General features: G+C 43.3%; 1 protein-coding gene across 7 annotated transcripts in view; it reads right to left on the bottom strand.

Moving 5' to 3' along the window:
• CEPT1 (choline/ethanolamine phosphotransferase 1) overlaps positions 1-16140 on the bottom strand; it is a 31729-nt gene that overhangs the window by 5948 nt on the left and 9641 nt on the right. For 5 of the 7 annotated variants that reach the window (XM_080632709.1, XM_080632708.1, XM_080632706.1 and 2 more), the window contains exon 5: positions 3122-3206. In XM_080632709.1, the coding sequence (XP_080488835.1) occupies positions 3122-3206 (85 nt within the window). Of the gene's footprint in view, positions 1-3121; positions 3207-10993; positions 11079-16140 lie in introns of all 7 variants that reach the window. The other 2 variants (XM_080632707.1, XM_080632711.1) reach the window with 1 other exon arrangement.

Genomic DNA, 16140 nt, shown 5'->3' with positions numbered 1-16140 from the left:
AATGGGAAACAAAGCTCCATACAGAAATGTGGCAGGGGAAAGTCAAAGGAGAGGCATTACCAAGTCCAGCATCTGCTAAATTGCTTTGCATACAAGATGGAAGCAGCAAGGCCAAAAGTTGGAAGCAGTAAAGGCAAGAAAGTATCATGGAGGGAAAAATAACCATAATCTGAGTAGACAGAGAGAGGGAAATCCACCTACAAAACAGCACTGCAGCCCCCGACTTAGGGGGACACTACAAGGCAAACTACAAGACTTCCTTGTCTGGTATTCCATATGTCGCTACAGTCCATACAACTATTCCCCCCTTCCTGGTGACTGCAGGGGCTCTACCAGCAGCCAGATGCCTGCAGAACTTCACAAGGCCATGTCAGTAACGCAGAAGAGTATCACAAGCCAAGTCTTCAGCAGGCAGATTATGTACCCTGTTAAACCCTTTGAAGTTGATTACACTGCACAGAAAGCTTCTGACCACAGGTACAACCTGGTAAAGGTTCTGTCTGGGAACAAGGCATGCATGTTAATAAAAGCAAGTGGCAGCAGGCAAAGAAGGGACTAACAAGAGCTTGCCAGAGCTTGGATTAAAGCAAGTCCAGAATCATTTGCCAGAAAACTCATGCCAGGTCTCCAGACCAGATGCCATCAGAGTTTTGTGCAGCACAAATTGAGATTGAAGAAAATACATATCATTAAGAAACAGTGAGGAAAAGAGCACAGTTAAGTGCTCATGAAAGCAGCAGTCAAGAGCATGTAAGAGACTTCACATCCATAAGGAGACACAGCAGACTCCTCCCTCCAGGAACTCCTCTTGGCCTGCTCAGGGTCCCAAACACCACAAGCAGCTGGAGCGCTCTGGGGGTCCTTCTGACATGGCTGCTCTCAGCTGCAGTTTGGAGCTGTATGTATGCACGCTTCAGTCACACCTGCAAGAGGAACAACAAAACCAGGGCCAAACCCAAGCTCACTTAATATTCATGAAGTGTTTATGCTTTTAAAGCTTCTGGTCTGGAATAATCTTGAGGAATTGCAGCACTCTTCTCACTTCAAACAGAAAAACCCCCTCTGCGTAATCAATGCATCAAACAAGTTGCACCTACACTTGCTCACTTTACTCAGTTTCCAAATGAGGATCTCAGCTGCAGCCATACTCACCATCCAGAGACATCACCCAGCTCCAGGGGTGGGCAAACAGCATTTTAACACCCTTTAAAGAGACTCTACACTGGCAAAAAGCAGGAAGCCAGAACAGATACACACCAGGTCATAGGGAAAAGGAAAGCTGATGAAAGCAACTGACAAAACACACAGTTCTGCCTTCAGCCTGTTCAGGTTGTTTTGCTTTTCACCTGTTAGCATAGGAAAGTGGAATGTTTGAGTATCCAACCACATCTTATCCCATTATTCCCCCCACCACCACCAGATAGAACCAGATCAAAAGTATCGAACCACCAATTTGCTATTACATCAAATATGAAAGGATTGAGGAGGGAGTGCGGTGAGGAGGCACTGGAGGATGCATTTTGCTCTGCAAGTAGTAAATAACATTTCTCTCTAAATAAACACAAAATCTGCCACGTGGAATGACAAAGGGAAATACCCAATTATGGGAAATGCCTCCATAATCCAACATCAACTTCAGACCAGTTTAATCTTTAGGAAGCTGACAGCCAAATGCTGCCACAGCCCAAACCCAGAAGTAGATGGCAAGATCTTGCTGAAAAGGGTTGTGCAATAAGCTATTTCAAAGGGTGATTTAAGTTGTTAGGTACCGCAAGGGAACAATTTCTAAGCTCACATCAACACTGAATTATGCCAGAGGTTGCTGTGGCACCATTTCCCCCCCCTTTTATTAAAAAGGGAAAAAGGAAACTGAGCACATGGATTGGGAAAACCCTATTTGTAATGAAGAATAAGAAACATTTGGAACCGATAAACTGATTTGTAGCCTCATTTATTACAGAGCTTAGCATCAGTTCTATCCTCATTCTCTTCAGATGGCATTTACTCTGCAGTTCACACAATTAATTGGGGGGTGCTTTTTCTAAGCCTGAAGCACACACAGCAAAATCAGGATAGCCAAAGTTAGCTCCTTTTCCCAGATATTCCCAATGTTAGAGAGTTCATTTCTTCGGTTATATGAAGCAGATTAGAAATTCATCCATTTGGGGTGACACATTTCAGTAATTTTGGACCATCTCTTGGCTTTACAGCAAATCAAGATTTCTTTATTCACCTAAGAACTGTGTTTCAAGCACACAAAAAGATCAATACAGAGGAAGAAAAACCTTCCAGGAAATCAGTGCTTTAGATGCTACTTCCAGAACTATCATTTTTTCTATTTCTGTATGTATATATTTTTCTCTGGACAATTTTGATAGCCCAATGTGGCTTCTGTAATGCAAAGTCAATTTAGACAGCCCATACGCTGCCTGCTGACCTGGGCTGGTGAGCCCATGTAACACCTACAGGATCTATATGCAGCCAGCTCAGGATCAGATTACTTAACTGGAGTCATGGAACAGGTTGGGTTGGAAGGGACCTTAAAGCTCATCCAGTTCCAACCCCTGCCACAGATAGGGACACCTTCCACTGGGTCAGCTTGCTCCAAGCACCTGTGTCCAACCTGGCCTTGAACACTGCCAGGGATGGGGCAGCCACAGCTTCTCTGGGCACCCTGTGCCAGCACCTCAGCACCCTCTTTTTTTCTCCATATAGAAAAAGTTATCAGCCACATTCAAGCCAAATTCTCTATTGATGGTTACCAGCTGCTCTCCAAAAGCTTTCCCCATATCCTCAATCCAGTTTAGCGCTCTTTGTGAGTACTAGTACTTTGATATTCACTCCAGTTCTGGCCAGCCCTATTAAGGGAAGCGGGACATCACTGAAGGTCCATTTCAGTTTGTGCAACATCTGATAGTTTTCTTTCTGCAAACACAAGCTACAGAATAATAACCTGGTTTAATAACTCTGGTAAAACCAGAATGCCGTTATTGCAGTGTGACCTATACTCAAGGATATATATTGCCATGGTCCCCTCACAACTTCAGCTACATGCAGGTAGCTCTTCCAGATGCCTAAGAGATTATTCAAGAGGATAAAACAAGAACACGAACAAAATTACCAGAGATTGCCAAAAAGGTGGTCCTCCAATCACTGCCAGTAAATGCATGATTATTATGAAGATTTGTACTTCAGTCACATCAATTCTGATTAGGTACAAAAAGCCAAAAAACAAAAAAGCAAAATTATTCAAAGCCATTTCAAGGCAGTTATTTGCAAGCTCAGCAGCTCTGCTCTGTCATGCATGGTAGAAAGCCTCCAAAATCAGGAGGAAATAAAGAGACAACATTTAGAGATACTTTCAAACGCAAAAATCCATTTCAGTTTTATTGTTCGAATCAAGAGCCGCATTTGTTGTTTGATTTCACAGTGCAATAAAAACCTCATTTTGTCCAAAGGAATAATTGGAACTTGGAAGTGACCACTGCTGGGCGCAGAAATCAATATTCATTTTAACCTTGCCCACCAAAAAAAGAGAACTTCAGATGCTAAAACTCAAGATAGATATTTTTAACCCCTATTATAGCCCTTTCCCTACTTTTTAATATAAATATTCTCTCTGAATAGCATCAAACTTTACAAAAAAGCACAAATCCCCAAAGAGTTGATGCAAATATGAAAAGTACATTGAGCTGCACTGCTAAAGATGACACAGTTCAGCCTCCAGCATGCAGCAAGAAGAGAAATCAGCTCTGGCATTGTCACAGCCAGTGTAGTTTGTAGAAGGGCAAGAAGGAAAGACAGAAACTAAGACTTTGTTTTAAAGGGCATGCAAAAGACTTGGAGCATGCAAGAGGGAAAAGCAGCTAAAATTCAACCCAGGGATAGAAGAAAAACACAAGTGAAACAGAGAAGATGGATTTACTGGTGGTCTATATGAGGCTATAGAATACTATTCCATACTGGAGTACTAGGTCAAAAATAATCCTTCAATCAGTTTGAAATACTTATAGCCTATTTCCCATCTCTAATGATATGCAAATACACACTTGGCTCATACAAAAACACTGCTCCTTTTATCCACTGCAAGGCATCAGGGAGTAATAGTCCAGGGTGGGGCTTTGTCTGCCTTATATGAAATACAAGGCCATATAATTAAGTTTAAGATCAGATCAATGTGCTACCTCAAGTTCTCTCTACAGCCTTTGCTCCAGGTTTGCAGTGGATCCTCTCATTAGGGAATCTCATCTGGCCAAACTATAATTCTGTTTCAGCAGCAGATTAATATGCACAAGGGATAATTATGAGGCTGCAGCTAATTCCCATGTAGAACATGCCCCAGAGCATAGGAGAGCAGAAGGACAACAGCACGTGGTATTCAATGCAACCTCTTACCTTGGTATGGATGCTCTAAACATTGGCTGGTGCTTTCAGGAGGCTGTGAAAACCCAGCATCCACCTCCACTGGGCAACTTCACCTTTCCACCAGCCAAGAGGATTCCTGAACAGCTCCCCAGGAGCAGGACACGCACGTATGGAACAAACAGCAGATCCACACATGGTGGCACTGCTGACAGCAGGCAACCTGGAGATGGGGCACCCAACCCTGAGTATCACCACTGTGACCTGCCACTGCTCCCTCCCTTGTGAAGTAAATAAGCAGTGAAGCAGCAAAGGGGAGCATAAAGGATAAAGAAGGTGGGAAAGCAGCAACAATCACCACCCAGACTCTTAGCATGTAACAGGAATGTTTAGCCAGACTTGTCAGAGGAGATCTAGAGAAGATTCCAGTAAGACAATTTCCTTTAGATATCTTTTCTTTCCACTACACCAAACCTCAAGATATGAGATGCATAGGAAAACCTTGAGAGTCTTCCTCTATTCTGAGCTGTTCAATAAGAACCTTGCGGCAATCAGAGGGACAAAATTCACTGCCACAAAGGGGAAAGAATGTCCTAAAAACTTCATCTTTTCAATTCTCATCCAAACAAATGAAGCCATTGAGCCACCTTGAAAGGCAAAATAAAACTGCTCAGCCATGCAAGGAGACACACACAAACCATCTGATTAAATGCAAATTGCTTCCTCCCAGCTTTTGGAGTCAGCATGGAAATGTGTTTCCAGCATGTCCAAGTGAGGAAAGGCTGAAGCAGCTCTATGAACCCACGCAGGCTAAAGAGGAATGTGTTTTAGCCAGTTCCACTACTTCTGTCAATGACCTAAAAGAATATAAAACAACTGAGAATGTTCACAGAAACAGTGACTAATAGCTAAGAGGGGGAACTCATTTTTATCTGTCCTTGGACAGTAAAACAGGTTTATTTTGGCAGCAGTAATCTTAAAGCAAAATAAAGCCATCTACTGCAAAAAAACCTTTCAGATAATGGAAGACAAGGTGTTCTGTTCTTACACCAAACAGAGCCCAAGCAAATGCATGGAAGCAGTGCCTGGATTCAGGTCAGGAAGAGAGCATTACCTTCTTTACACAGCCCTGGTACCACCTTTACTCCACTGCCCACAGCTCCATCCTCCCCAGCTCCAATAAAACAGCATCAAGCAGCTGGGAAGGGTTCAGCAATGAACTGGAAGTGTGTTTGGTTAAAAAACTCCTCCCTGACTTATGTTTGTTCTGCAACATGAGATTCCTATAATGAGGCTTAACTTCAATTCCACATAAAGAGAAGATGCAACACCAAAGGGCTCCTTTAAGACAGAAGACAAAAGCAAGATCAACTGAAGAGAAACTAACACCTAAACTATCAGCTAAATAAAGCATATGTTCTTAAAATCAAGGATGAAAAAGGGCTGGGAACATCCTATACTCATTAAAACCACTGTCAGACGACTTCAAAAGATGTGCTCGACACCAGTGGAGCTCATGCCTGATGCTGGAATTACCCACTGAAGTTTCTTTGCAGAAGTCAAACAGCCACTACTTTGAAATCTAAGAATTCAGGAAACCCAAAATGCAGCTTTTCAAAGGAGACCACAAAAGGGAACAACATTTGGAAACAGAAGTTGGGTGGAAGGGAGAAGAGGCATGTTGCTCCTCTATTTGTTTAAGTGGAGTTTAAAATGACTGAGCAACTACAGCATAAACTGGACCAAATCCATGCTGCTGCTTAAAGGAGCAGTCATCACGGCTGGAGAAGTCACCACCTTCTCCCCCAAAACTGCCTGCTCAGTCCTACTTCCCCTTGTGCCAGCACCACAAGCCCATGTCACCAGCTGGATATCGCTTAGCTAAACTGACAAACAGCCAAATAAAGAAGAAAAAGAAAGGCTCCTGTCCCAGTTTCTGGCATATCACCTTTCCTTATCCTTTTTGTGTGGGCTCATGAATGACGCAAGCCCAGAGGTGAGGGCAATGGAAGGTCTGAACAAAGCTGTGCTGAGTCAAAGTGACTGCGCAGGTACAGAGCGACCTGACAGGGAGAAAGAGAAGGACTAAATGAGAACAAGTTAAGGCTTCTGAATGTGACACAAGCAGACTGCTACCAGCCTTCAAAGTCCTAAACAGCCCTTACACTGTACCATGGTAAAATAAGTGAAAGAATGCAATTGGAAAACAAAGCAACAGTGGTTTTCGCAACACAGATCCTGAGCAAAGGTAATGAAGGGCACTGCCTGGAAAGTGTCAACACGTCCTGCAGTTTAGAGAACATTCCTTGCTACTCTTTTAATGATTAACCTGTAGTTATAATTGCTTCAAGGTAAAATGTTCTGGTAGCAAAAAGATCCATAAATCACCTCCGTCACTGTATTGCTTTTAAACTCTGGTAGCACTGGGAAGGTGCCTCAGAAAATGAAAGACAAAAACAGGGCTACAGAGAAAGTGGCTTAGCTCAGTTTGGACATAGAAGCCTTGACTGAAGCCTTTCTGTACTCCCTATGCTGACCTTTTGAGGAATAATATATACAGCTTGCTCCAGTGGCTAGGGAAGCTATTTGCAAAGCAGGGTGATAACAGTCCTGCTTAAATAATACATAAATAGCACTATGGGTTTTTCCACATCAAGTTTCATTGCACACTGGAATGCCTCTTCCTACAATAAGGACAACAGAAAAACTGATGATTTATCAACCAGGAGTAGGAAAATCTTTTAGCTTCAGTGCAAAAGACAGGAGCCATGAGGAAAAAACCCCACAGCATTGGGAAACCCAAACTGGGGAAAGGCCTTTGGTGCTGCAGACCACCCCTTTTACAACAGCTATACACCACCAGTAGCCTGGTACCATAAGCACACCTGTAGGAAAGCAAACCTATTTCAGAGCAGGAAGGGATCAGCCTGATCAAAGTCTGATTCTATTTGTGTTTGTATTTATTTACTTATATAAATGCCACAGTGGACATCCTAAGAGCAAACAGATGCAAAGAGTCAGCAGTGTGCAAAGAGCCAGCAGTGTGAATTCTGTAGCTCCAGTAAGGGGGGGTTCTTAAAGCCACTTAACTGGGATATTTTCAGCCATCACTTGAGCCACACTTCCCCAACCTGACAGTTTTCTGCCTGACGTTTCCTGACGAATTGAGTCACACCAGCGTTGCCCAGTTTCTGTTGCTCGGCTGATGCAGCAACACAGTGCACGATATGCAGCAGATCCCTAACACCTATGAAGCAAAGACAATGAAAGAAGCCATTTTCCCCGACATATGCCCACACTCCAATAGATGGACATAAGGTTATTGTACCAGCTCTTCAGACACAAAGCAGTCTAGTTCCAAAGATAAAATAAACCAGGGATGTTTTCATCTGCTGGAAAATAAACAGAAGATCCTAAGATCACCGGGAACATCCAGGCAAAGAACTAAAGAACAAAGCTCAGACACTGAAGACAAAGCACAAAGAACCCAGACTCAATACTTTAAGAGTGCCAAGACAGAACATCCAATGGCAAGGATGGGAGAAACACTGAAAATGACCCTGAAAAACACTGATTCTGCAGCAAACTGATGTTAGGAAGAAATAATAAGCAGCAGCTCTGCAGAGCTGAAGACATCAAAGCAGGGACAAGGTCAAGCAATGGTGACACTGCGCCAGCTGCCTTTGGGAACTGAGGGTGTAAACAAGAATCTCCAAGTGGTTTAATTCGGATAAAATCAGGGAAGCATAAAAATTGGGAGCTTTAAAATACACATTTCATCCCTTGCTGCCTGTCTGCCTGAACTCACCAGACAGCAGAATGCCTCCGGAGGTCCAGGAGACATTCTCCTCTTGCAGCAAGCAAGGCTGCCGTGGGTTTTACTGCACATAGAGCACACATTTTGCTCTCTGAACCTACCTTTCCTTGTCACAACAAACTTGAACACGAATTACTTGCTAGTTCTCAGACTACTGTAGTTTTCTGATGTAACAGATTACCAGGAACATTGTTTTAGCTTTTTCTTTCTCAGAAAAGCCTGAGTGTTCTCCAGATTCAATGATAAACTGTTTTGTTTGCAATTTCTCCATATGGTTGTGCTCAGCTCTATTGAAACTGCTTAATTCTGGTCTTTGAAAGAACACCAAAAGGTGAGGTAGAACACAAGTCACATTCCAGCAGTACACGTACTAAAGGGTGACACTGCAAAGTGGCAGCAGAAGGGAGGCAGGGCTGAAGCTCTTTAACTTGAAATGGGTGTGGAATTCTAGAGTAAACCTGTTTCAACTTGATTCCCATAATCTTATTTTCAGGTTCTTTTAAATGATTCCTCCATAGGCTAAAGGCATAAGCAAACTTCATTCACAATTTAAGAACATTTTTTCCCCTCCTCAATGACTAAAAAGCCAAACTGCCCAGCACAAGGTGTAACTGCAGTGCAGGATTTTAGGCTCTTCATTTTAAGCTCTTCTTTTGTTTGCTCCTGTAGTGTTTTCAAGATGGGGCTATATCATTATACCTTCTCATTACAAACCTGGGTCACGCTATCAGATGAAAACCAGCATGAATATTCATATCCTGTGGCTTACTCAACTCAGAGACTGCAATGCTGACATCAAACTATCACCCAACCTCAAACTGCGTAAAACAAACGCCATGCTTTGTGTATTCTGAGTGACTTCAAAGCAGTAGCATCCTCATTTATTAGTTAAGACTTAAAAATGCCCAGAGGTATCTGAAACTACAAGAATTTAAGATGATTAAGTCTATTCTGTACTTCAGTATGCCTAAAAAGTGGGTAAAATTAGCATGCATGAAGGGACTTGTCACAAGGGAACACTTGGTATTCTGCTACAAAGTGGGGTCTACAGACCAGCATCACCACCACCCCTAGGTCACCTCTGTAGAGAATCCGAACTCCTCCTTCTCCTCCATTCCATGGCAATTTGTCCTCACCCATTTTAAACAATCCACTTTCATTACAGAATTCGAGTTGTTCCTCTCACATCACAATCGTTCCCAAGGGGTGAGACTTTGGAAGTCTCTCAATGTTTTGATACTAAGGCATTATTTTTTCCCCCTGGGTGACTTCTTGGGCAGAGTCATCACGTTGTTATCACAACAGGCTAAAATCTTGATGAAGCTCTTCCTTCCTTCCTATCACTGCGTGCTCCATCACCATTTCCTGACACCAATAGCTCCAGCCTTTCAGAGACTGCCAACAAAGTATTTAGAAGTTATGTTATCTGCCTGCCTTCAGAGCACATCTACCAGGACCTGGCTCACACCATCAGAGGCAGCCAGTGGGTACCACACACAGTGATTTAGTAGATGGCTGATATTGCTGGGTTTAGAGCAGAGCTGGTAGTTAAGGACCCTTTTTAACAGCCTCATAGAATACAATCAGCCAGGTTGGAAAAGACCTTTAAATTCACCCAGTCAAACCATTCCCAGCACTGCCAAGGCCACCACTAACCCATGGCACTGAGGCCTCGTCTCCACTGTGTGTGAGCACTTGCAGGGACGGTGACTGCAGCCCTGCCCTGGGCAGCCTGTTCCAATGCTTGAGCACCCTTTGGGGAAGGAATTGTTCCTCAGCTCCATCTAAACCTGCCCTGGTGCAGCTTGAGGCCGTTTCCTCTTGTCCTATCCTTTGTTCCTTGGCAGCAGAGCCCAGCCCCCTCCTGGCTCCATCCTCCTCATGAAAGCAGAGGTTTTGCTGAAGCACTAAATGAAACAGAAGAACATCATCACCTGCATCCCTGTAAGTTTAACAGAGGGGATGTAAAGAAACCACCAAAAAAAATCATCTCAGTTTTATTTACAATTTGATGCAGTTCTAAGGCAGCTGCCAAAAAGCTCCTCCTATATCCTCAAATACCTCAAAGGAAACTCTTGGCTAATAATCCAATAACTATGAGAAATTTCAAGGAACCCAACTTTTAGTCATGCTACTTTATTTAGCGGGGATGACCCAACCTATATGGACTGTATTAAAACATCTGAAATAAGGAAGAGAAAGTTCTTTCCAAGCAGTAGTAAACCAGAGTGGAGAAGGATGTATTTAGCAGAGCCATAAGGAAAAGCACTTTGAAAATACAGACAACCAGGAAATGAAGCAACTTAATGATGAAGCTACGAGTACAGTTAAGTGACTGCATGGATGAAGTGGCAGAGTTCAGAACAGACATTTTTAACCAGTGACTGGTGCCTTTCAGCTCTTGCACAGTTTAGCGTTCCCTGGACTAACCAAGCAACTCTTTTTCTGGTGGGAAGGCATTTAAACAGCAGCAACAAAAAGGTTTATACAGTTCCAACCAACCCTGGTTATCTGTTAGGTGAAGCTAAAACTGTGACAAAATAGAAATGCTTAAAGGAAGCTTTGCTGTTTTCCAGGCAGGTTTTTGCTTTGCTTCCAAGTAAAACCTGACACTTTCAAAAAGCTTCATAGTCAGATCAGATTTTTACTGCTTATTCATACTTTGCAAACATTTTTTCCCCACCTTGTATTAAAGCACTTGTGAAATACCCTTAGAAAGATGCTTTTTACACCAGTCCCTACATGCATGACAAAGGTGCTGCCTCTGCTTAGTCCATGCCATTGCCTGCCAGGGAGCATTAACGCTGGCTTTACCGTGTAGTTCCAGACCCAGGGCCCCACAGCTGCAGTAAGAAGCTGGATTGCTACTGTACAGAGCATTGACTCCGTAACATCAAATCTGGGTGAGGGAAAGAAAATTCACACAACAGTTTCCTGAGCATTTGGGTTAAGTGGAGCCATTAGGATGGATCTGCAGTCATGCCATAAAGAACAAACCCCAGACAACCACCTGGACCAATAACAGAAAGATACATTCAAAGGTACGTCAGAGGAAGGGAACTGACCATAAAAAAATGAGGGTATTAATGAATTCAAACTATGGTGACCCACACAGCATTTACATATCTCAAATTCAATTTCAGAGCTTCTGCAGTTTACAGGTTTAAGTAATGCTCCAACACAAGGGCAAGCACCAACATCAGAGTATGCACGAGGAAACCAACTGAAATCCCTTGCTCTGAATCACAGCAAATAAAACCTATGATCAGACACAATCCAGGACCTCTCATCTCCCTCATACCTCCTTCTGCTCCTGTCTCCAAATGACACTGAATATATGAGTTCTTCATCTAAAGGTGCTATTGATTGGGTTTTGTAGAGCGGAAGAGTGCAGTTCAGTTTGCCACCTCTGAGGGTAAGCAGGAGGTTATAGCTCCCTCCTCACACAGCTTCTTGGCAAATAATGCTGAAAGAAGTCAAGCGAGCTCTGGACCCTTTCTCAAGGGTAATGGAACTCCATTCTGTATAGATTTATTTCTCACCCCTGACAAAAAGGGATGAAAGAATATGCTGTAGCAAACAGACCCAAAACTGCTATACATACTCCTTATAAAACGTTATATATCTGCATTTTACCATAGCTAGAACATTTTAAAGTGTGATCAAATTCAACCTCTATCAAACCATCTCATTAAAATATTTCAGCCATCACAGCGCTGCTGTTTCTTGCAGTGTTTATAATATAAACCTGGTGCAGAAGCACACAGACTGACATCCAGTAACCCACCAGCTGATTAAAAAGGTACATCAAAGCAGCAAGCTCTATTAGTGTGATTATGCTGAACTTTAAGTGCAGTAATGGTGTGCGGCTCAATGCCTGATGAGGGAACACTGAACTGCAGTTTGATAGCATTCCCAGTTCAATCATCACAGCAAGTAATACAGATCCAACCTGAACTTCCCCTGTTCCAGTCTGAACCCATCACCCCTTGTCCTATCACTCCAGTCCCTGATGAAGAGTCCCTCTCCAGCACCCTTGTAGCCCCCTTCAGACACTGGAAGCTGCTCTGAGGTCTCCAGGCAGCTTCTCTTCTCCAGGCTTAACAGCCCCAATGTTCTCAGCCCATCTTCATATGGGAGGTGCTCCAGACCCCTGATTATCATCATTTTAGGTAATGCAGGAAGAGAAAGTCTTACATACAAACCCAACTTTGGTACAGTATAATGTCTTCTTTTTCCTGTGTTACTCTTCTTCCAAGTGATTATTTGGAATTTAGACAGAGATTCATTTTTTTAAACATTATTCAGGAAAGTTTCAGAGGGGGCCATTGACCTTGGCATGTGCTTAACTCTACTGAGATGTTGGCAGTCACAACGGAGTGACAAGTCTTACTTTGCATGCTGTCTGCTCTGCTGGGTCCCCTTGTCAAGCTGGTGAGAGTCCTGAGTCAGTTAACACACAACAGATTAGTCCCACATCCAGCACATGCTCCTATCAGTGCTAATTTATGAAGCATATTCCATAGGCAATCTTTAAAAGGTTCTGTTTGATTAAACAAGCCATTAGACTTGACAGGGGCCACCAGTGCCTCAAATTTGGGAGTTCAGAGACAGCTGCAGTTGGCTCTTGCCTTATCCAGAATGAGGAGCCGAAAGGACTGAATTCAGAGTTGAGAGATTTCCTGAGAGAGTGAACCAAGAACAACAGGAAACAGACACACTAGAGTCAGTCGAGTCAATCACTACCAATACAGCTGATCCAATGCAGCTTCTCTTTAACACTGTGTGAAGCTAAGGAGGGTGTTTATGTACCATCCTCCTCCCCAACATACAGAATTCCCTGCAACAGTCCTGTGTAACAAGACATAGAAAGGAAAACCACTCTTGCCTCAACAGAAAACAGAAGTTATGAGGCTGGAAAACTCAAGGGGATGCATCTACTATTTAATACTCTGTGTAGCAGCACTCTGGTCTGAGGAATGATGATCCTACCATCTGCCTTATCCGTATCTACTAAGCGTGCAAGTGGGATTACTCAGGCTGGGCAATGAACTGTGAATCTGAGCATGAAACAAAGGACTGTTTTCTTAAGGGAACCACTGCAGCAAGAAAAGAATGTTCATCATCACAACACAACAGAAAAGCCCAAGAGTCACATGCTGGAAGTCCAAATGCTTAGTTTGAATGGTTATTACAGTTTCATCTTAACTCATTCCAATCCAGCATTCACTTGGATGTAGTGAAATACAACTAGACGAATAAAGCAAACTGTATGGAACTGAGAACATGAATTAAAACTGTTTCCAGCTACAGGAAATTCATGTTAAGGTAAAAATAATATTAAAAGTGAGCCATAAGCTTTTCTCCTTTCCTTGGTGTAATATACCTGTCATAACAGGAGTTTTCCTTTTGCTGCTCACTAACTTAGGTTAGGAGTTTCAGAGGTCAGACCACAGCCACATGCCTCACCTCATCATGCTAGAGCTCACTGGTTCAGAGCAAGAACATCTTCCACAGTGATAAAGGCAGAAAGATCAGCAGCAGCAGCAGCAGCATCTCTGCACATGATCACTGTGTCTTGGTTTCAAACACTGTTAAGGGACTTGTGAGAGGGAAATGAGGAGGAGGATCATGAAGTGGAAATCCCCCCCTCAGCATTTACATCAGCCCTCAGCAGTCTCAGCTGTATGTATTAACGCTGCAGCAATACATATGTTCATACATATTTATGACACACACACCAAGCACTTCAGAAGTGCTGGCGGCTGGCAGTGAGGAACTGAGCACACAGAAAGCAGGTTGCAAGCAGCAAACTTAACACCTACCACAAGGATCCTTCAGCACATACTTCTTGCAAGTGTAGAGAAACCAGTTCCCCCCTAACATCCAGACAGGCTCTACTGAGCTTCAAGTTTTTCCTCTGCAAATAACCAAGGTGTTAAAAGTTCTTCAAGAAGTGTTGGAAAAACTCACAAAATGGAAAGTTTTAAGCCCTGTAATCATAGGGATTACAGCCTTATCTCCTACCCTAGTCCTGAGATCCTGAAGCTGTTCCCAAGAACTCCATGTGCTAAACTGACTTGGAAGGCTTCCATCTCTGTATTTGGATATCTGGTGTTAATTGCTTGTCCAAGTCATCACGCTCCTTTTCTGCTCCCTGCTACAGAGGAAGGCTTCATTTGAGCTGCTTTCTGAAATACAGTCTCATTTCCTAATCTCTCCTTCATACCTCAGTGGTAGCACCAGTGGGAGGGCTCAAACCATGAACCACATTAACTTTCTTCCATCCTAAATCAATCCATTATAAAGGAGGGCTCTTGCCTGTGTACAACTGCTGCAGTGTCACTGAACAAGAATATTCCCCCAAATTCTCCAGCATTCCTCAGGAATGGCTGGTTTGTTAAACAGTTGAATTCTTTTGCTTTCTCTGGGGACTCTTTCTCAAACAGTGAAGTAACAGTTTTAACTTCCCAGTTGTAGGAAAACTGGTAAGAACTGATCCTTCCTCCCAGGGTTTGCTGATATGCCTCTACGAAGCATCCTTCTCTTTGTGTCTGTATGTATTTCTACATCTATAAATTTTACTATCACCAACTTTCCATATTACAATTAAGAAAGGTTGGAATAAACCAGATACTGCATTAACTCATAGAGAAGTGCTGGAGACCACAGTGCAGCAACACCCTCATGTCTCTGGGTAGGCTCTTGATGAATGCCCACTGTGTCTTTAAAAGATGATTTAGCACTTCCCCCCAGTGCAACATGGCCAAGAGTACAAGGTCTCAACCTGTGCAGTGCCATGTGTCATGTCTCCCAACAGAACACTGGAGCTGCAATGCAGAGGCCGGCTCGGGTCCGACAGAGACTAATAGCTCCAGCTTCACATCTAAGTAAGCTGGATTTGAGACACCTCCTGCAGAGTCAGACTGTTTCTGCACTGACCTTGTGAGGCTGGATACAGCACTGAAGCTGCATGAACACAGCCAGCTCCTAATGCACTTCCTGAAGTCAGAACAGGGAGCAAGTGCAGCAGTTTGGATCTGGAAGAACCAGAGCTAGTAGTAACTGGGCTCCAGCCATCAGTAGGCAAAACCCTTACAGGGTTTGGGCACCACATTCCCTAATGCTCTGGTTTCTATAGCATGTTCCTAAAATACCAGATCTGCTTCTACATGGGATATGGGAATCCATCGGGGCTTGACAGTTTGATTCGTGATACACAGAAGAAAGCTCATTTTTTCCAAACCAGAGCTGTCCCAGTCTTAACTGCACCCATACAGGCCTAAGCCTGAAACAAAGCCCATTCTGTATTGCAGCCCAGTATGTTCACAACCCAGTTAAGTCAGTTGTTGCGCTGAAAAACAGGACAGCAGAACAAAGTCATTATTTGGGCTGCTTCAACATTGAATGTTTTCCTGCCGTTCAGAATCACCTGATATTTTCTTCAAACATGCAGCATATTCCTGCTCTTCCATGAGCCCATTCCCAGATCAGGTGCTTGTTTTTAAACAAAACTTCTACCCACAGCTCCATCCATGCGGTTCCCTACTGCCTTTCACTGCTGATGTTACTGTAGTGACTTTTCCTTTAGCCAGCCCAACCTGCTCTGAGACACTTCCCACTTCCTCACTGGGAATTTTTAAGCAATACTGACCTCTAGCTATTTTGCTGAGCTATTCAACCAACTCAAACTGCTTTCCGAAAAGGCTGCATCAGACACCAAGACCTAATAATATTCTATGATCATTTAGAGATGGAGCCACAGGATATTACCATCTCAAATGACTATTTATAATCATGGAGTAGTGCAGGGCAGCTCTCCACAGTTGTCAGTGGGAAGAAAGAACCAGCACAGTTGTATTTAGCAATTTGGGCACAATTAAACCAAGCTTTCCTATTCCATCTGCAATATCCTATAGGAAGTCAGCAGAAGCCACCCTGTTTCCCCCTCACTCAGGGTG

Source organism: Psittacula echo (genome assembly GCF_963264785.1).
Source record: "Psittacula echo genome assembly, chromosome: 22".
In the NCBI taxonomy this organism is placed as follows: domain Eukaryota; kingdom Metazoa; phylum Chordata; class Aves; order Psittaciformes; family Psittacidae; genus Psittacula; species Psittacula echo.
Note: the sequence above shows the minus strand (reverse complement) of the source record. Positions and strands in the feature narration are given on the sequence as shown.